The sequence below is a fragment of the Tarenaya hassleriana genome, unplaced genomic scaffold, assembly GCF_000463585.1.
Source record: "Tarenaya hassleriana unplaced genomic scaffold, ASM46358v1 Cleome2, whole genome shotgun sequence".
NCBI lineage: Eukaryota > Viridiplantae > Streptophyta > Magnoliopsida > Brassicales > Cleomaceae > Tarenaya > Tarenaya hassleriana.
Genome location: NW_010965372.1, coordinates 4,856,865 through 4,872,668, shown reverse-complemented (window position 1 = coordinate 4,872,668; position 15,804 = coordinate 4,856,865). Strand labels below are relative to the sequence as shown.

General features: G+C 43.1%; 4 protein-coding genes across 12 annotated transcripts; 2 read left to right on the top strand and 2 right to left on the bottom strand.

The window, feature by feature from the left end:
• The first annotated feature begins 122 nt into the window (after positions 1–122).
• On the top strand, positions 123–3,013 carry LOC104812306. Of its 9 annotated transcripts, none has more exons than XM_010539397.2 (4): positions 123–473; positions 847–969; positions 2,235–2,361; positions 2,467–3,013. In XM_010539397.2, exons 1-4 carry the CDS (start codon positions 465–467, stop codon positions 2,850–2,852), a joined length of 645 nt encoding a protein of 214 aa, XP_010537699.1. In that variant the 5' UTR covers positions 123–464; the 3' UTR covers positions 2,853–3,013. The 9 variants fall into 9 exon arrangements, with proteins under 9 accessions (XP_010537699.1, XP_010537698.1, XP_010537709.1 ...); XM_010539407.2 differs by adding an exon at positions 623–659 and having other exon boundaries at positions 128–473; positions 2,235–3,013; XM_010539406.2 differs by adding an exon at positions 623–659 and having other exon boundaries at positions 128–539; positions 2,235–3,013.
• A 356-nt stretch (positions 3,014–3,369) lies between these two features.
• LOC104812304 (mechanosensitive ion channel protein 6-like) lies at positions 3,370–7,140 on the top strand. The gene is made up of 5 exons (XM_010539394.2): positions 3,370–5,304; positions 5,380–5,503; positions 5,591–5,884; positions 5,977–6,179; positions 6,776–7,140. The coding sequence occupies exons 1-5, from the start codon at positions 3,710–3,712 to the stop codon at positions 7,077–7,079; spliced, it is 2,520 nt and encodes an 839-aa protein (XP_010537696.1). The 5' UTR covers positions 3,370–3,709; the 3' UTR covers positions 7,080–7,140.
• An 84-nt stretch (positions 7,141–7,224) lies between these two features.
• On the bottom strand, positions 7,225–9,507 carry LOC104812305 (B-box zinc finger protein 22-like). Its single transcript, XM_010539395.2, is given in 5 exon segments — positions 7,225–7,620; positions 7,764–7,861; positions 8,071–8,091; positions 8,205–8,520; positions 8,988–9,507. Coding segments are annotated over 5 exon segments (915 nt in total). The 5' UTR covers positions 9,171–9,507; the 3' UTR covers positions 7,225–7,323.
• A 2,291-nt stretch (positions 9,508–11,798) lies between these two features.
• On the bottom strand, positions 11,799–14,824 carry LOC104812303 (trifunctional UDP-glucose 4,6-dehydratase/UDP-4-keto-6-deoxy-D-glucose 3,5-epimerase/UDP-4-keto-L-rhamnose-reductase RHM1). Its single transcript, XM_010539392.1, has 3 exons — positions 14,665–14,824; positions 12,489–14,072; positions 11,799–12,412 (listed from the first exon to the last, which is right to left on the bottom strand). The coding sequence occupies exons 2-3, from the start codon at positions 14,055–14,057 to the stop codon at positions 11,969–11,971; spliced, it is 2,013 nt and encodes a 670-aa protein (XP_010537694.1). The 5' UTR covers positions 14,058–14,072; positions 14,665–14,824; the 3' UTR covers positions 11,799–11,968.
• Positions 14,825–15,804: the final 980 nt, after the last annotated feature.

Genomic DNA, 15,804 nt, shown 5'->3' with positions numbered 1-15,804 from the left:
ACCTAGAATAGAAGATAGTTTAGCAGGAATTTATTTATTTTTACCATAACCAAATAATCTTGTTTAACATACTAATGCTAAAGTTTCGTAGCACAAAATCGTGTATATATATATATACTGTAATCCTTCCCCCTTACTGAAATTTGAACATCTCTTCGGCTAAAACCCTAATTTTACTTTCTTCGTCAAATCCTGTTCGTCAATATGAGAAGACCCAAGGATGATGCGCAATAAAGAAATCGAGGATGTCGAGCTTCTGAGAGAATGGATCGAGTCGTAGGAACCGGATTCTGGGTCCAATCCGCTTTCTCTCGATCCATTGCCGAAGGACGCAAAGATCGGCAGCATTGGGGAGGATCAAAACGGTGGCGTTTTCTCCCGGTACGCCCGGCGTTGCGAAGTTCTATCAGCTCCCGATATCGGAGAGGACCGAGAGGGGCTTGAAGGAGGGAGAGCACGTGAACATGATCGATGTACAGAGAGCTTCTTTGCCTCATGCGTTATGTGGCAATAAACTTATGCACGCAGTCATGGCTTTGGTATCCGCTTAGGCAAATAATTTATACGTTTCACCTCCGAGATTCTCGAAGTTCACGGGATTTTCTTCTTCTCGATCTCGCAGGTCCCCTTGCACTAGTAGTGATTTGTAGCTGACTTTGGTATGAAAGTTTTCTCATTCAGGATAAACTTTGGGTTCTCATATCGGAACCTTTTTTTGTTGTTGGAATTGGACAGGTGAAGAACAAAGATACGGTTGTCTAGTCGATGTTTTCATATGGCTGTACTGAATTCCTCTGCCTTCTCCTATGTGATGAGACCATCTTTTTGTGATCATTCCATTTGCAGCTCAATAATGATATACTCAACGTTCAACGTGATCAACATAAGCTTGTGAAGCGCTGTGGCCATCTTGATGCGACAATTTATACTCCAGAACTGGGTCAAGTGATGCCCTACTACATCAACGAGGTAGAGTTTTTATCTTGTAAACGTGCATAGCCACTGTTATTTCATTGTCTTGTTTGGTATTTTCTGCTACAATGCTGTGTTATATACGATGGTGTAGCAACCATAGAAAGGATATTTAGCCTGGCTACCCTGCAACGGTGAAAGGTGCCATTTGATACAAATTTTGACTTGTTGAGGTAGCATGCTTTGTTGTGTTACCTTTACAAAATTTGTTCAGTGGACTTGCAAAAACACTATTTGCTTGCTTTCATTCACAGTTAGAAGTCAAAAAGGATGGGATTTCTGGGAGGTTTTAGTGATATGAAAACTAGGAATTTATTGATTATTATCAAATTTGATGTTCTAATGGTCCTCGGTTTTCCTTTGTGAAAGAATTTCCAGAAGGGGAATCTCAGTAATGGCCTCTTGTAAGAGGCTGAGGGTCAGGTGTTATGGTAAAGGACGAAGGGGGAGAATCTTCACAGCTCTAACAACCATTAAATACCATAAACAACTTTCTTCTCTTTTGGGATACAGCAGCATCCAAATTCTTATAACTAACAAAATGCTTTCCCCCTAGTTTTCAACGCCTTTCAAATCTCCTTTTATCCCTCCAAATTTTGCTTCTTTCTAACCTCCCCGAAAAACTTTCACATTCTCACAAAGAGATCATCCTCACCAGCTCCCCAGATGGACCCATCACAGCATATACCACCTCCTTAGGACATCCCTTGGCACATTTCTCTGGCAGCCGTTCTCCCCGTCGGGGTCTCACTGCCATCAGTAAATCCTTCATTGCTGCCTCCCATGTCTCACCCACCACCGCTTCGGGATCTATCCACTTGTACAACTTGTTCTCTCTCACTCCTTTTCATGATCTCCCTGTCCCTGAACCAGTTGCTCCTCTTACTCCCTCCCCTGATGGAACCTGTGTCTTTGCTGGTGGACTCTCTGGAGCAATCCATGTGGTGAAAATCCCATCAGGGGACGTAATCAGATCTGTTCATTTTCACACCAAACCCATCTCTTGTTTTGGAATAAGCAAAGACGGATCAGTTCCCGTTTCTGGATATGATGATGGGAAGATAGTTGTTACCCCGATCTTTCAACTTGTCGCTGACAGGAATGATGGTGATGATAAGAATGGGACTGACATTGTCAATAATAGGTTATGTGCTCATGATGGTTCAGTGACTGCAATTGCTTGTTACAGCTCTATGATCATTTCTTGCTCAGTTGATTGTACTTGCAAAATCTTCAGCCAATCCAATGGATCTCTTTTGCAGACACTAGAGTTCCCATGCGAGATTCTTGGCGCGGCTGCTGCAGTAGTGATTTTGGCTAAGATACTGATGTACTTTGCCGGTTCAGACGGATCAATCTACAAATGGTCAGTGAAAAGAAACCTCACAGGTGAGAATTGTTCTTGTCTGATCCATTTGAACAGCAAACACAAGACTCTGGTTGTGTCAGTTGCCATATCTGATGACGGCAAAACCATGGTTTCCGCCGCTGAAGACGGGAGTTTGTTCATTTGGGACACGGAAACGGATGAAAGAAAGGCGGGTTTCAGAGATAACGTTAACGGAAGCAGTATCAGCGACATGTTGATCACCTCGGTTACAAGCAACAGCCGCCATGGCTACTGTGGTGAAGCAAGTTCTGATGTTAACTCGCGTGAGGTTTCCACTCAGAATGTGATTGGTATGGAGCTGTATGGTAAAATGTTGAAAGGGGAGATAGAAGAGGAAGCGGAGCTAGAAAATGTAATGATGGTGGCTGATATAGATGAATGTAAAGCTATTGATATGTTGGAAGCCGCCATTGATGCGTACGAGAAGCTTCTGGAGCTCTTGCTTAAAGAAGCTCGAAGAGAAAGCAAACAGACGAGAGGACGAGGATGAAAAACATAAACAAACGCAAACTCCATAACTGGTAAACAATATTCCTTGTTGTCTGTATTGCCGTTGTCTTCCGTTTTCTTCCTCCATTGTCATTATTATGTCGGGTCCAACATCTAATAATGTATATTATTTATGGTGATATATCGTGGCATGATATAGAAGCAACTAGAGAAAATGGAGAGATGGGGACTGAAAAGTATACGATGCGTTACTTGTACGAATCTGTGGTTCGAATTTCGATACAAATACGGATGCGTGAGTCCCACGCTCTCCCCAAGCGCGTGGAAACATTTTAAAAAAATATTCTTTTGGTCAAACCACCGTCTCACCATGAGTAGCGTAGCGACGCGAGTGGAGTGGACTCTTTTTTTTTTTTTTTTTTTTTAAAAAAAAAAATAATTTTCCGCAATTCAATTACATGAGTAGATTTCTAAAAATAACTTGGGAAAATCGTATACGATAATCCTACCTATAAAGTTGGCTATGAATATAAAACTTTACAGTGAATATGGAACTCTCCATGCGTGACGGAGTTTTCTTCTCGAACTTGCGAGATTTAAATGGGGATGGGAGACGACGAAGAACACTGTTTCTGCAATTTTCAAAGTGCTTTTTGTTGGGAGGGTTTAACTCTTAGGCGCACACGCGGCGATGTTCCATTTTTCCTGTCCTTTTCTCTCACCAGAATCACAAGAGATGCTACAAAGCAAAACGTCTTCTCTTCTACTTTCCCAGTTACCAAACACCCTGTAACCGCGGAAAAGACTCTCCCTTTTCGTGTCTTTCGGCCAAGATTGGTCCTCTAGAGCAAAACCCACTTCGAGTTTCTTCGGATTGAGTTCTCTTTCTTCGCCGTGATGGCGGTCGATTCGCCGGACCGTCGAGATTTTGTCGTGAAGATCGACGGTGAGGATGAGCGGAACAATGGCGGCGCCGGGGGTACTGTCGGAAGAATCTGGAGAGACGGCAGTTACGATTTCTGGACCGATGGGCATGGCAATTGGAGGAACGGTGGGAATGCGGCGGATGACGGCGGAAGAGACGCGGCGGAGCAAGACGAGGGTTTCGATTTCCGGTTGAACCGAAACGGCGGAGCGGAGGATCCTCCGACGAAGCTGATCGGTCAGTTCCTTCACAAGCAGAAGGCTTCGGGCGAGTTTTCGCTGGATATGGACCTCGGCATGGCGGAGCTTCAGCCGCGTGGCTTGACTCCGGTGTCTGAGTCTCCGGCGTCGGCGACGGCGAAAAAAGATTCCGATGCCCTGAGGAGACGCAACAGTCGGAGTAGCACCAACGACGACGGAGAGGTCGTGAAGTGTAGTTCCAATGCGTCGTTTCAGAGAATTTCAAGCAACTTGCTTAAGACAAGGACTAGGTCTCGGCTTCTTGACCCACCAACGCCGCCGCAGCATCCGGCGGAAACGAAGTCGGGTCGGGTCCCGAGATCGGGTCTATTGAAATCCGGATTCTTTGTGAGAACACCGAAAACTCCGGGAGAAGAGGAAGAGGAAGAAGACCCATTTTCAGACGAGGATGTACCAGAAGAGTACAAGAAAGAGAAGCTGAGTTTCTGGGTTCTGCTTGAATGGGTGAGTTTGGTTCTGATAACAGCCGCCTTAGTCTGTTCACTAGCGTTTCCTTTCTTGCGGAAGAAGAAATTGTGGAAGTTAGAGCTGTGGAAATGGGAAGTGTTGGCTCTGGTGTTGATTTGCGGCAGACTGGTGGCTGGTTGGATCGTTAGGATCCTCGTGTTCTTCGTCGAGAGAAACTTCCTGTTGAGGAAGAGGGTTCTGTACTTCGTGTACGGAATCCGAAAAGCGGTAGAGAACTCTCTCTGGTTAGGGCTTGTCCTGTTAGCGTGGCATTTCTTGTTCAGCAAGAAAGTCGCGAGAGAGACAAACAGCGAGGTGGCCCAGTACGTGACCAGAATCATTTTCTGTCTACTGACCGGTTTCGTCTTATGGCTCGTGAAAACGCTGTTGGTTAAGGTTCTCGCCTCGTCTTTCCACTTGAGCACGTACTTTGACAGAATCCAGGAATCTCTGTTCACTCAGTACGTCATCGAGACATTATCTGGTCCTCCTCTGATCGAACTCCAGAAGAACGAGGAAGAAGAAGAGAGAATCGCTAACGAGGTGAAGAAGAAATTCTCGGGCAATCAGAAAAGCCCTAGAGTCGGGAAAAGCCCCTTGGTATCTCGGTTACTGTCCAAGGAAGGAGAGAATAAGGCGATAACGGTTGACAGCCTGCATAAGATGAACCCTAAGAACGTTTCGGCCTGGAGAATGAAGAGACTGATAAATATGATCCGGCACGGAGCACTTACCACACTGGACGAGCAGATACAGGGCTCGAATCTAGAAGACGATAAAGGAAACCAGATCAGAAGTGAATTAGAGGCGAAACTCGCCGCAAGAAATATCTTTCGTAACGTCTCGAAACCCGGATCAAAGTAAATGTTTTTCTTCTTCGTTATCGGAATTCACTGCCAAGAATCCAGTCTGAGTTTTCATCTTTTGATCTTTAGATTCATCTACTTGGAGGATATCGTGAGGTTCATGCCGGAAGATGAAGCTATGAAGGCTCTGAGTCTCTTCGAAGGCGCATCAGAAAGCAACCGAATCAGTAAATCATGTTTAAAGAACTGGGTGGTAAGATTTTTCCGATCCATACGATTCACGTTCTCGTTTACATACGCAGCGTAGCGTTTAATGTGAACCGATGCGAAATCCGTACAGGTTAATGCTTTTAGGGAGAGAAGGGCACTAGCCCTGACCCTAAACGACACGAAAACGGCAGTGAACAGGCTACACAAGATGGTGGATATACTCGTCGGGATCGTGGTAGTGGTCATTTGGCTACTGATCCTCAGGATACGGATCACCAAATTCCTCGTGCTGGTCAGCTCGCAGGTGGTGCTGGTCGCGTTCATATTCGGGAACATGTGCAAGACGGTGTTCGAGTCTATCATCTTCTTGTTCGTGATCCACCCCTTCGATGTCGGGGATCGGTGCGAGATAGATGGCGTTCAGGTAAAAACACTGAGTGGTTTTTGGTTGTATACAGTTTCAGACAGGACATAACTGAGTGGTTTTTTTTTTTGTTGAAAAAAAAAACGGGGCAGATGGTGGTGGAAGAGATGAACATATTGACAACGGTCTTCCTGAGATACGATAACCAGAAGGTAGTGTATCCGAACAGTCTTTTGTGGACAAAGTCTATAGGAAACTACTACCGAAGCCCCGACATGGGAGATGGAATTGAGTTCAGCATTCACATCTCCACTCCTGCCGATAAGATCGCTCTGATGAAGCAACGAATCACGAGGTAACTCGGTCTTTAAAAAGTATAGACGTTTAGGAATGGGCTCGGGTCGGTTGGGTACTCGTGGTTTTTGGGTAACTGTGGATATCTGGCTTGCCGAGGGAGTTGTGGACTCGTGGAGGAGGGTGAGGAGGTGTCAGGTCGGCCGAGGGGACGAAAGAGAGAGTAAATAGAGCGTAACCGAAGGCCGAAGGGTGACTCAGGTCGGATCGGGTTTAATGAAATTGCAAAAATATCCTAGCCCCTTGACCCTCGCGTCGTTTGCCCGATCACCTCGCCCCTTACCCTCCTGCGGTCGTTGCCACATACCGCATCTCCTCCTATTTCCCCCGGCTCGGGTTTACCTGGGGTTTCAGGTAACGGGCCGATGAAACCTGACCTGGAACCCTTGGCTCGAGTTCTCGGACACAATATACCCAAGCTCACCTTCGCGGGGGTTCAGGTTCCCGAATTTCGGGCAACGAATACCCGCAGGCGGGTTCGGTACCGACGCAATCATTTTTTAATCGCGTAAATCCCTTTTTTCGATATGGTCGATACAATGAGTCGCGTCTGATAAATAATCTTCTGTTTGTATGATTCGTGTGCGACGGATGAAGCTACGTCGATGGAAGAAAGGATCAGTGGCACGGAGCGCCGATGATAATATACAAAGAGATGGAAGGGCTGAACAGCTTCAGGATGGCGGTTTGGCCGACGCATCGGATGAACCATCAGGACATGGGCGAGCGCTGGTCGAGACGCTCTCAGCTCGTCGAGGAGCTCACTAAGATCTGCAGAGAATTGGACATCGACCACCGCTTGTACCCTCTCGACGTCAACGTCCGAGCCATGCCTCCTCTTCCTTTGCCTGTTTCCGTCCGTATTCCTCCCTCTTGGACTGCTCCGACCGGCCGGAGTTGAACCTTGAGCGTCTTAAAACTTTGTCTGGATGAGACCAAATCTAATCAGAAGGAAATCAGCACATGAAGCTTAACCCTCTTTTTTATTAAGGTTGCAAAGAAACAAGAGTCCAAATAGAATCACTGTCACTGCACTAAGACATGACAGAGTAAACATCACAATCTACTGATAGAATTTGGTCACATTTTTCCACGGCCAAACATGGGTTTCGCTGCCTGCCTTGCAGAGAAAACCTAATAACCAACTAAAACCGTCTTCGGCGTTTCCCGGCTCTCCTGCTCGGAAAACCCCAGAAGAAACCTGTCTGAACAGCTGAAGTCGTTATGTCTGGAACAAACACCGACGCATCTGAGTGACGACGGCGTGGATGCTTCGGCCAGTTCAGCCCTGATGCTGTCGGCGGCGACGGAATCTCAGGCACTGCCCATGAAGTCTCGTATGTTTCGTCGTCACCAAGGCATTCTTTGTCTTTCATGTCTTCTTCCTCTGCTGATCTCATCATCGACGAGCTGTCTGAATCCCCTCTTCTGCTGGTATCGGCCTGCGAGAAAGATCAAAGCATGGAAGATCCGTTATTGTCGGTATACTCAGAAACAAAGATTCTGTTCTCGTTTTCCTTCTCGTGTGTGGCATCTAGAATCTAAACCAAAGCGAGGCTAATAATACAAGAAATACAAACTTTACCTTGGAAGAGCCGTTATTGTCGGTATAGTCGTAGCTCTGGCTAAAGTCGGTTAGCCCGAGAATGTCATCTAGTTGCCACTGAGGAATGCTTCCGGCTGCTGCTGAACAGACGATAAAGGAAACCAGATCAGAAGTGAATTAGAGGCGAAACTCGCCGCAAGAAATATCTTTCGTAACGTCTCGAAACCCGGATCAAAGTAAATGTTTTTCTTCTTCGTTATCGGAATTCACTGCCAAGAATCCAGTCTGAGTTTTCATCTTTTGATCTTTAGATTCATCTACTTGGAGGATATCGTGAGGTTCATGCCGGAAGATGAAGCTATGAAGGCTCTGAGTCTCTTCGAAGGCGCATCAGAAAGCAACCGAATCAGTAAATCATGTTTAAAGAACTGGGTGGTAAGATTTTTCCGATCCATACGATTCACGTTCTCGTTTACATACGCAGCGTAGCGTTTAATGTGAACCGATGCGAAATCCGTACAGGTTAATGCTTTTAGTGGGAATGATCATAGAGCAGCTGCATCTTCTGCGGCTCAGCCCTAGACACCGGTAAGGACATTGTTTCCGTAGACTTGTCGGAAGATGGTGACTTCGCCACGGAAGGACCAGGGTCTGTAGATTCAAGACCGACTCTGATTCCGGTGAGAAGAAACCGCTGGTGCGAGGAGACGTGGACGTTAGCTGTATGTATTGCAACATCGCATTTCCTACAAAGAAGTGCTCGATCTTGTAGGCAGAAGAAGAATCCGGAAGCTTCCTGGTACATCCAGATGGAAGAGGAAATTAAGAAGCATGCTGCAGCCAAAACACGACAGGAAGGGAAGCTGTCCTAAGCAAATGGAGCTCGAAACCCATCATATCCCATGAAAACCCGAGAAAAAAGATTCGATTTTCAGATCTTTTTGTTCAAGAAAGATGACCTAAACTCTCCCGGAACGGTGGAAGCCAAAGGCGGAGACTTTGATAATGTTGAGCTATCCAACTTTGGATGAAAATGTAAGTGCTTTATCCTGAGGAAGACAATCTCAATGAACAGATAACCCAAAATCCAACCGCAACTACTACAAAATTCTGATCTTGTCCGAACTATTAGTAGATCCACCAGGAAAAAAAAACTGAAATTTTATCACACTTCCATTTTTTTTTTTTGAAGTTTCCACACTGATCAAGCGAGGTCTAACACATCAAAGAGCAACGGGAGAGGAGAGGAGAGGAGAAAGGGACCTGGCAAATGTCGCATTTGGGGATGGAGGAGGAGGCGGCGGAGAGAGGGACCCTCTGGTGTTTTCCGGCGAGTTTATTGGCGGCGTGAACCTTCTCGTCGCAGCCCCAACACAGAGCCGCCTCGTCCGCGCAACACAGCACCGCCGCCTCCGCCGCCTCGCACACGTTGCACTGAATCTTCATCTCTCCCTCTCTCTAATGCATTCAAAGAAGCTAACTTTGTGTGCTCTGAATCCGTGGAAAGGTTCGACCTTGCGGGACAGAGGAACTCGGAATTTATCCGGAAGCCCTCCCTGTCTTGGATTTTTCACCTCCTTGGTTTCTGTCGGAGATTTTTATAAATTATTTTTTTTATGGGTTTGCTTGATTTTCTCGTAAGAAAAACGGGGAAGAAAACTGGAGCCAGTTTTGTCAGCTGAGGGAGGAGGTTTCTGGTTGAAGCAACACTCTCTTTGTTTCTTCTTCCCCCTTCCTGTTTTGATTTTTTTTTCTTGGGAAAAAATATCTTATTTCCCTGAAAATCCGTACAGATTCATTACTGATCGAATTTATACATTTCATTTCAATTTTATATTATTTTCATTTTTTTGGTAAATTATATTATTTTCGTATTTTGCATCGAAGTTGGTTTATACAAATTTTTTAGAAACCTCATTTTCAGATTGGACATTAGGAAATCATGTTACTCATCCCCGTATGATATAAGCAAGCAAATTACATAAATACAAGGAATATAAGGTCCACAAAAATATTTAAAAAAAAATAATTAGGTTATTATATGATTATAATTATAACGTCATTAGGAATAGGAATTATATTTAAATGCCATATTTTCCAGTGGGGTTAGTGAAATTCCCGGGGGATATTTTACGAGCCTGTGAACGCGTGAGTGACACGTGGCAATGGGAGATCGATGTCTTAAATGGAGGAGACCGTCACTGCTGTGTCGAGCTGTAAGAAAAGATCCAGAGCCGCGCGTTGTCCTCACGCGCTTCCTGACCAATTGCTCATTAGTTATTAAAACATAAGCAGATGACGATAACTCTGTCGAATTTGCACAAATAGAGTCTCATTTCTAAAATAGTTAAAATTCACCCCAAAACAATTTCTTTGAGTTTTAGAGCGATTTAAATTCGATGTGAAAATTGCTGAGGCTTTCCTTAATCAAATGGTGGAGGAAACTCGTATCTAAACAGTTTTATACATATTTTGGATTGAAAATTATAACAATATTAAGGAATAGTCACTAAAATAATGCATAAAAACTTTGATTAGTCGAAACATGAAATTTGGGTTGGAAATAAGAGATTTGGAACTAGACGTTATGTACAAATTTTATATTTCAGAGAAAATAAATGGATTCGTTATATATTTTTTTGTAAACAGTAATATAAATGATTATACCCAAAGAAAGTAGATATAAAAAAATATAATTCATGAAATGTAAAATGACATGCAAGGAGAAAAAGGAACACGTTGTTGGAGGAATGTCTTAAGAGAAGGTGACAAGTTCACAAGAAGAAGCTCCAATGAAGCCAAAGCATCTCACAGACAAAAAAAAAAAGTTTTTTTTTTTTTTATATATAAATCTAGACACCATAGATTTGGTCTCCACGCAAAGTTTTCATATCATTAAAAGGGTTTTTTTTCTTTAGATATTTGCATATGCATAAAAATATCCAAAGTTGATGTATAAATGTAAGATATGTATGTATAGATTTTGTGGATATCAAAGATAATTTCAGTTCACTTTTTCCGTTCATTTATTTTAGGGATGTTTTTGTGTGGACTTTAGTTGACCACTCTTTCGAAACAAATCTAGCTATTAAAAAAATGGGCACATGCCTCGGTGCATGTACATTTACATAGTTGTATAAGGTATTTGAACCCATGCTTAGATGTCGAGAACGAATATATATATATATATATATATATGTATATGCATGCATGCATGTATGTATGTATGTGGAGTGGTGTCGAAGCATGATTATTTGACTAGTGAACATAGTAATAATGTCAATAATATTATTATTTTATTCAAAAATATTGAGGCCGACATAAGACTGGATTTTTCGACCAGTTTTATTTTGATTAGATTATTTTTAAAATTCGAATATTTAGATTCTTAAAAATTTATATACGTTAGTTCTTATTCAGGATTTTGATCCCATTACGTAGATTTAAACTCAAGTTTCATGTTAAAAATATATTATTATTTATATTTAATCCGAATTAGATTTATTATATATATTGTTTAATATTTATTTGGTCTGATCGCGTAAAACTTATCACCTCTCCAACCACAAGTTATAACCCCAATTAGCGTGAAGGAGCCCATTTTAATAATTAATCGGTAAACTCTTCTTCTAGATGGATCTTTGATTTTTAATTATTAATTGTCCCCAACGATTAAAGGATCGAATTCGTCCACGTTCTGGGTCTCTGTTTTCATTTTCATTTCGACAAAAATGTTAAAACTTTAAATCAAATTCACAAGAATATAAATCTATTTAATTTATGACAAACTATAAATACATTTATGACGTACACCCGTACATCAGCATCCACAAAACACTTTTCGTCCGTACCCGCGTTCATAGCGTTTGCGTTTCCACCCAGACGCAAACTCAACCACACATCACCGTTCCAAACGCGGATTTCTCCATAGGCTTTAGAGAGATCCAAGTCCAACCTCTCGTTACTCGCATTTCTAACACAACAACCATGTTTCATAAACAGAGAATGGTGCAAATTCTAACCAAAGATATATATATATATATATATATATATATATATATATATATGGCGAACGGTCCAAACGAAAATCAAGCTATGGGAGGAACATATGATTTGGACTTAGATACATCCCAAATGAAGAAAACAATAACCCAGACAACCTGGAACTCAAATACCCAGTGAAACAACCAAAACAAAGAAACACATATTAAAGGCCAAACTCTCTACTCTAACTCCACTCTCTCTTAGGTTGTCTTGTTCGGCTCGAAGACGTACTTAATCAGAGACTCCTTGATGGATAACAGCTCAGGAAACTCGCCCTTGAGCTTGGAAGCGTCCATCTCGTTGTTGCTTCGAGGAGCCACGATGACTTTGGCTTGCTCCTCCAACGTGAAGTTGGCCCATTCGAAGCTCGGATCCATGTAGTCTCTGTACATTTCCAGGATCTCGTTGTGCGAAACCGCTCCTGGGTTAGTGAAGTTCCATATCCCCTTCAGGTTTCTCTTCGCCATCTCTATCGATATCGGAAGAAGCTCGTCCAGTACCGTCATGCTGTTCGGTATGTTCACTACCTTGTTGTATCGGGTTATCTTCGTGATGAAGTTTCTCGGGTTTTTCAGGTCGGATGATATTGGCATCCTCACCCTCAGTGTGCATACATTCTCGAATTCCTTCAACAGCTCCTCCACCTGCGCAATAACATTGTTCACGGGTCAGTAAAATACTCGGAAACGAGAGAGAAAGATCGATGTGAAAGGGAATTACCATGGCTTTGGTTTTCGAGTAGAAAGAACCCGTGAAGTTTGGAGTGTCCTCCTCCTTGAAGCCGATGCCTGAACCTAGGGGATGCTTTTCGTCGTATTCGAATATGCAGCCAGTGGCGAAATTCATCATCAGGAGCCCATGCTCTCTGCATACATCGGCCAGAGTCAAAGTTCCAGCCACGTTGGCTCGAATGGTCTCGGTTTTATGGGTCTCGCACCAGTCCACGTTGGGTCTCCCAGTCACACCGGCAGCGTTGAACACATGTGTGGGCTTAACGCTCTGAATATCTTGCAACAGAGATGCTCGATCCTCCAACCGCCCTTTTCCATACTCAAATGCTATCCCTTGCTTCTCGCACAACTTCCCGAGCAGGCCACCGATCCATCCAGTCCTGCCATAGATCAAGAATTTCAGCGACGGCTTTTGCAGTGAGCCGCTGCTTCTGGGAGTTGGAACAACCATGCGGGTCTGACCAGCGTCGTTGGACAGAGAGGCTGCACCGGCGGAATTCTCCTCAGACCCATCGAAGTGTCTCCCACCAGGCATCATCAACATCCTCGGGTGGGGAAGCAATGCTCCCGAGACATCTCCCCACCAATCCGGGTTCTGGGTGTACCATTCCATTGTCTTCTTCAACCCTTCTTCCCAGGTTGTCCTCTCGGACCATCCCAAGTTCTTAAGCTTCTGATCATCGAGGAAGTACCTCTGGTCGTTGAAAGGCCTGTTCTCGACAAACTTGATGCTTGCCTCAGGATCCATGTTGAAGAGTTTGCAAATGTCCTTGGCAACATCAATCACTCTCCTCTCCTTCTTCGTTCCGATATTGTAAACATGACCGACTTCTCCCTTGTGGAGAATGCATTCGAACGCCTCAGCAACATCCTCGCAGTAAAGGTAGCTCCGGACGTTGGATCCATCTCCATGGATCGGAAGCGGTTTCCCCCTCATAGCCAACAAGACAAACTTTGGGATCAACTTCTCCGGAAACTGATTTGGCCCATAGACATTGTTACCACGAGTCGTGATGACGGGCAATCCATATGATCTACCATACGCCATAACAAGCATCTCGGCACCAGCTTTTGTTGCGGAGTAAGGATTGGTCGGGAGTAACTGGGAAGCCTCGTGGTTACCGACAACGGCATCTTCATCTGTCTCACCATAGACTTCATCAGTACTCACATGGATGAACCTCCGGATCTGACCAGTCACTTTGCAAGCTTCAAGCAGGACATGGGTTCCATAAATGTTGTTCTTGGTGAACTCGAAACTGTTACCGAACGAGTTGTCGACATGGGTCTGAGCAGCGAAGTGCATTATAGTGTCGATGCCCTCCGTGATGAGTAGGTAGTTTACCAAGTCAGCACTGGCGATATCACCCTTCACAAACTTGAAGTTAGGAGACGATTTCGACGGGTTGAGGTTCTTCAGATTCGAACAGTAATCGAGCTTGTCCAAGACGACAATCTTGTAATCCGGGTAGTTCCGGATAAGCCGGTTGGCGACATGGGAGGCGATGAACCCAGCAGCTCCAGTGATTAGAATGTTCTTGGGAGTGTACGACGCCATGAGAAAACGGCAGTCCTGTTTTCAAAAACAGTATTGAGTATAGATTCTATAGAATACGGAATCAAACTCTAGATACAAGTTTGCATGCAACACGCAAAGAGAGATGATTCCTAAACAGAATGCAACTAATGGTGGTGCAATTTCGCAAGTTTCAATGCAATGATGACCTCGTCGATATGAGAGTTTTCAGAACACTGATCCAAACGAGATCATCACAGCATGGATCGATGCCAATTCCACGAATTCCGGACACTACTACTAAAATTATAATATTCGGGGGACGTTGCTACAAGATCGAGATCCGTAGTCAACATCGTCAGATCTTACTCGCAATATAATCAAACAAGTAAACATCAGAAAAAAATGCAGTGTCCAAAACCAGAATCAATGCTTATACCGCAGATCCAGATCAGAGAAGACAACACCATAGCAGATTAAAACGCAAAACTTCGATTCTGAAACAGATCAATCGCCGACGGAAAATAAAACTCCCGGATCAACGAAACCGCGATCGAAGATCAGTTCCGAAACAGAATGACGTAACATGATCGTGCAGAAAACACGAAGATTATTCGAATAGAAGCAATTCACAAAATTCGAAGCTTACCTCACAAAATTCACACCACGATCAGCAAAATCCAGATCACGACTGACGAGGACGAGGCAAGAGAGTGCGAGAGAAACGGAAGAAGAAATGGAGAACCGTGATGAGACCCAGAAGCGAAGGAAACGGAGGAGAATAAATACACAGGGTCTCGACGGCGAAGAAGAAGACCCGAGCACGAGGGGGAAGAAATCGCGAAATTTCATAGTTTTGATTGACGGAACTACCCTTTATCTCGTGACGTAATTACGGATCCTGCCATTGCGACGGGTAGGTACACACCTCCAAGCGCGTGAAACGATTAGAAAAATTAAGAATTAAATATGTGAATATGTACGGCTGGAAATTTCACATGAAATGAAATGATTACATCAAATGATAAATCAAAGAGATATTAAAATTAAGAATCGAATATGTGAATGTGTATGACTCGAAACAATAATTATTTGCACATAAGATGAACTGATAAATCAAATAGGAAATAAATATGAAAAAAAGGTGGACCGACCTTCGGAGTTCTACTCTCGAGTTGCGGTGGTAGGTAGCCGTGTTTCTCGTGGCCCAACTTGATTGAGAAGAGAGGGTATTTTGGTAATTAATAGTATCAAACACTGGCAAAGTTGTAAATCTCTCGATCGAGAAAAAAAAAGAGGGGGTAGTTGTATTGTATATATGCGTGTAATCATTTATTGTTGTTAGCTCATGCTTAAGATCACCGACACATATCGCATTTTTTGTTTCCTTCAATATAAAAAAAAACTAACACCTTTTTTATATATAAAAATCGTGTAAATTAGGTTAAGTATCCATATTTATATAGAATCAAATTAATTAAATTTCAAAATCTAGAAAATTAATTAAAAAATAAAAAACAACCAAACAGTGAGATAAACATATATGTTTTTTAAAACATTTAATTCCAAAAATAACAAATTGAAATCTGAAATGTAAATTTCTGGGACAAACAGACTATTTTAAGATGATACAGTTATCTTTATTTGTTAGTTCTATCAACAAAATCTTGATTTGTGTTAATATTATTTTTTTTTTTGAAGAATTAGGGGGACAATTTGACCGAATAATAATGTGAGGGGCCAAATTGGTTATATAGTAATTATTATGGATACCTTTTGGAATTTCCGT

What these genes read in the sequence shown, in the direction of transcription:
- LOC104812306 (XM_010539396.2), top strand. An exon ending in TGCCCTACTACATCAACGAG is followed by an intron (nt 970 to 2,234) that starts GTAGAGTTTTTA and finishes TCTCTTTTGCAG; the next exon opens with ACACTAGAGTTCCCATGCGA.
- LOC104812304 (XM_010539394.2), top strand. Translation starts at nt 3,710, where the DNA reads ATGGCGGTCGATTCGCCGGACCGTCGAGATTTTGTCGTGAAGATCGAC. An exon ending in GTCTCGAAACCCGGATCAAA is followed by an intron (nt 5,305 to 5,379) that starts GTAAATGTTTTT and finishes TTTGATCTTTAG; the next exon opens with ATTCATCTACTTGGAGGATA. An exon ending in GCGAGATAGATGGCGTTCAG is followed by an intron (nt 5,885 to 5,976) that starts GTAAAAACACTG and finishes AAAACGGGGCAG; the next exon opens with ATGGTGGTGGAAGAGATGAA.
- LOC104812303 (XM_010539392.1), bottom strand. Translation starts at nt 14,057, where the DNA reads ATGGCGTCGTACACTCCCAAGAACATTCTAATCACTGGAGCTGCTGGG. An exon ending in ACTCGAAAACCAAAGCCATG is followed by an intron (nt 12,413 to 12,488) that starts GTAATTCCCTTT and finishes GTTATTGCGCAG; the next exon opens with GTGGAGGAGCTGTTGAAGGA.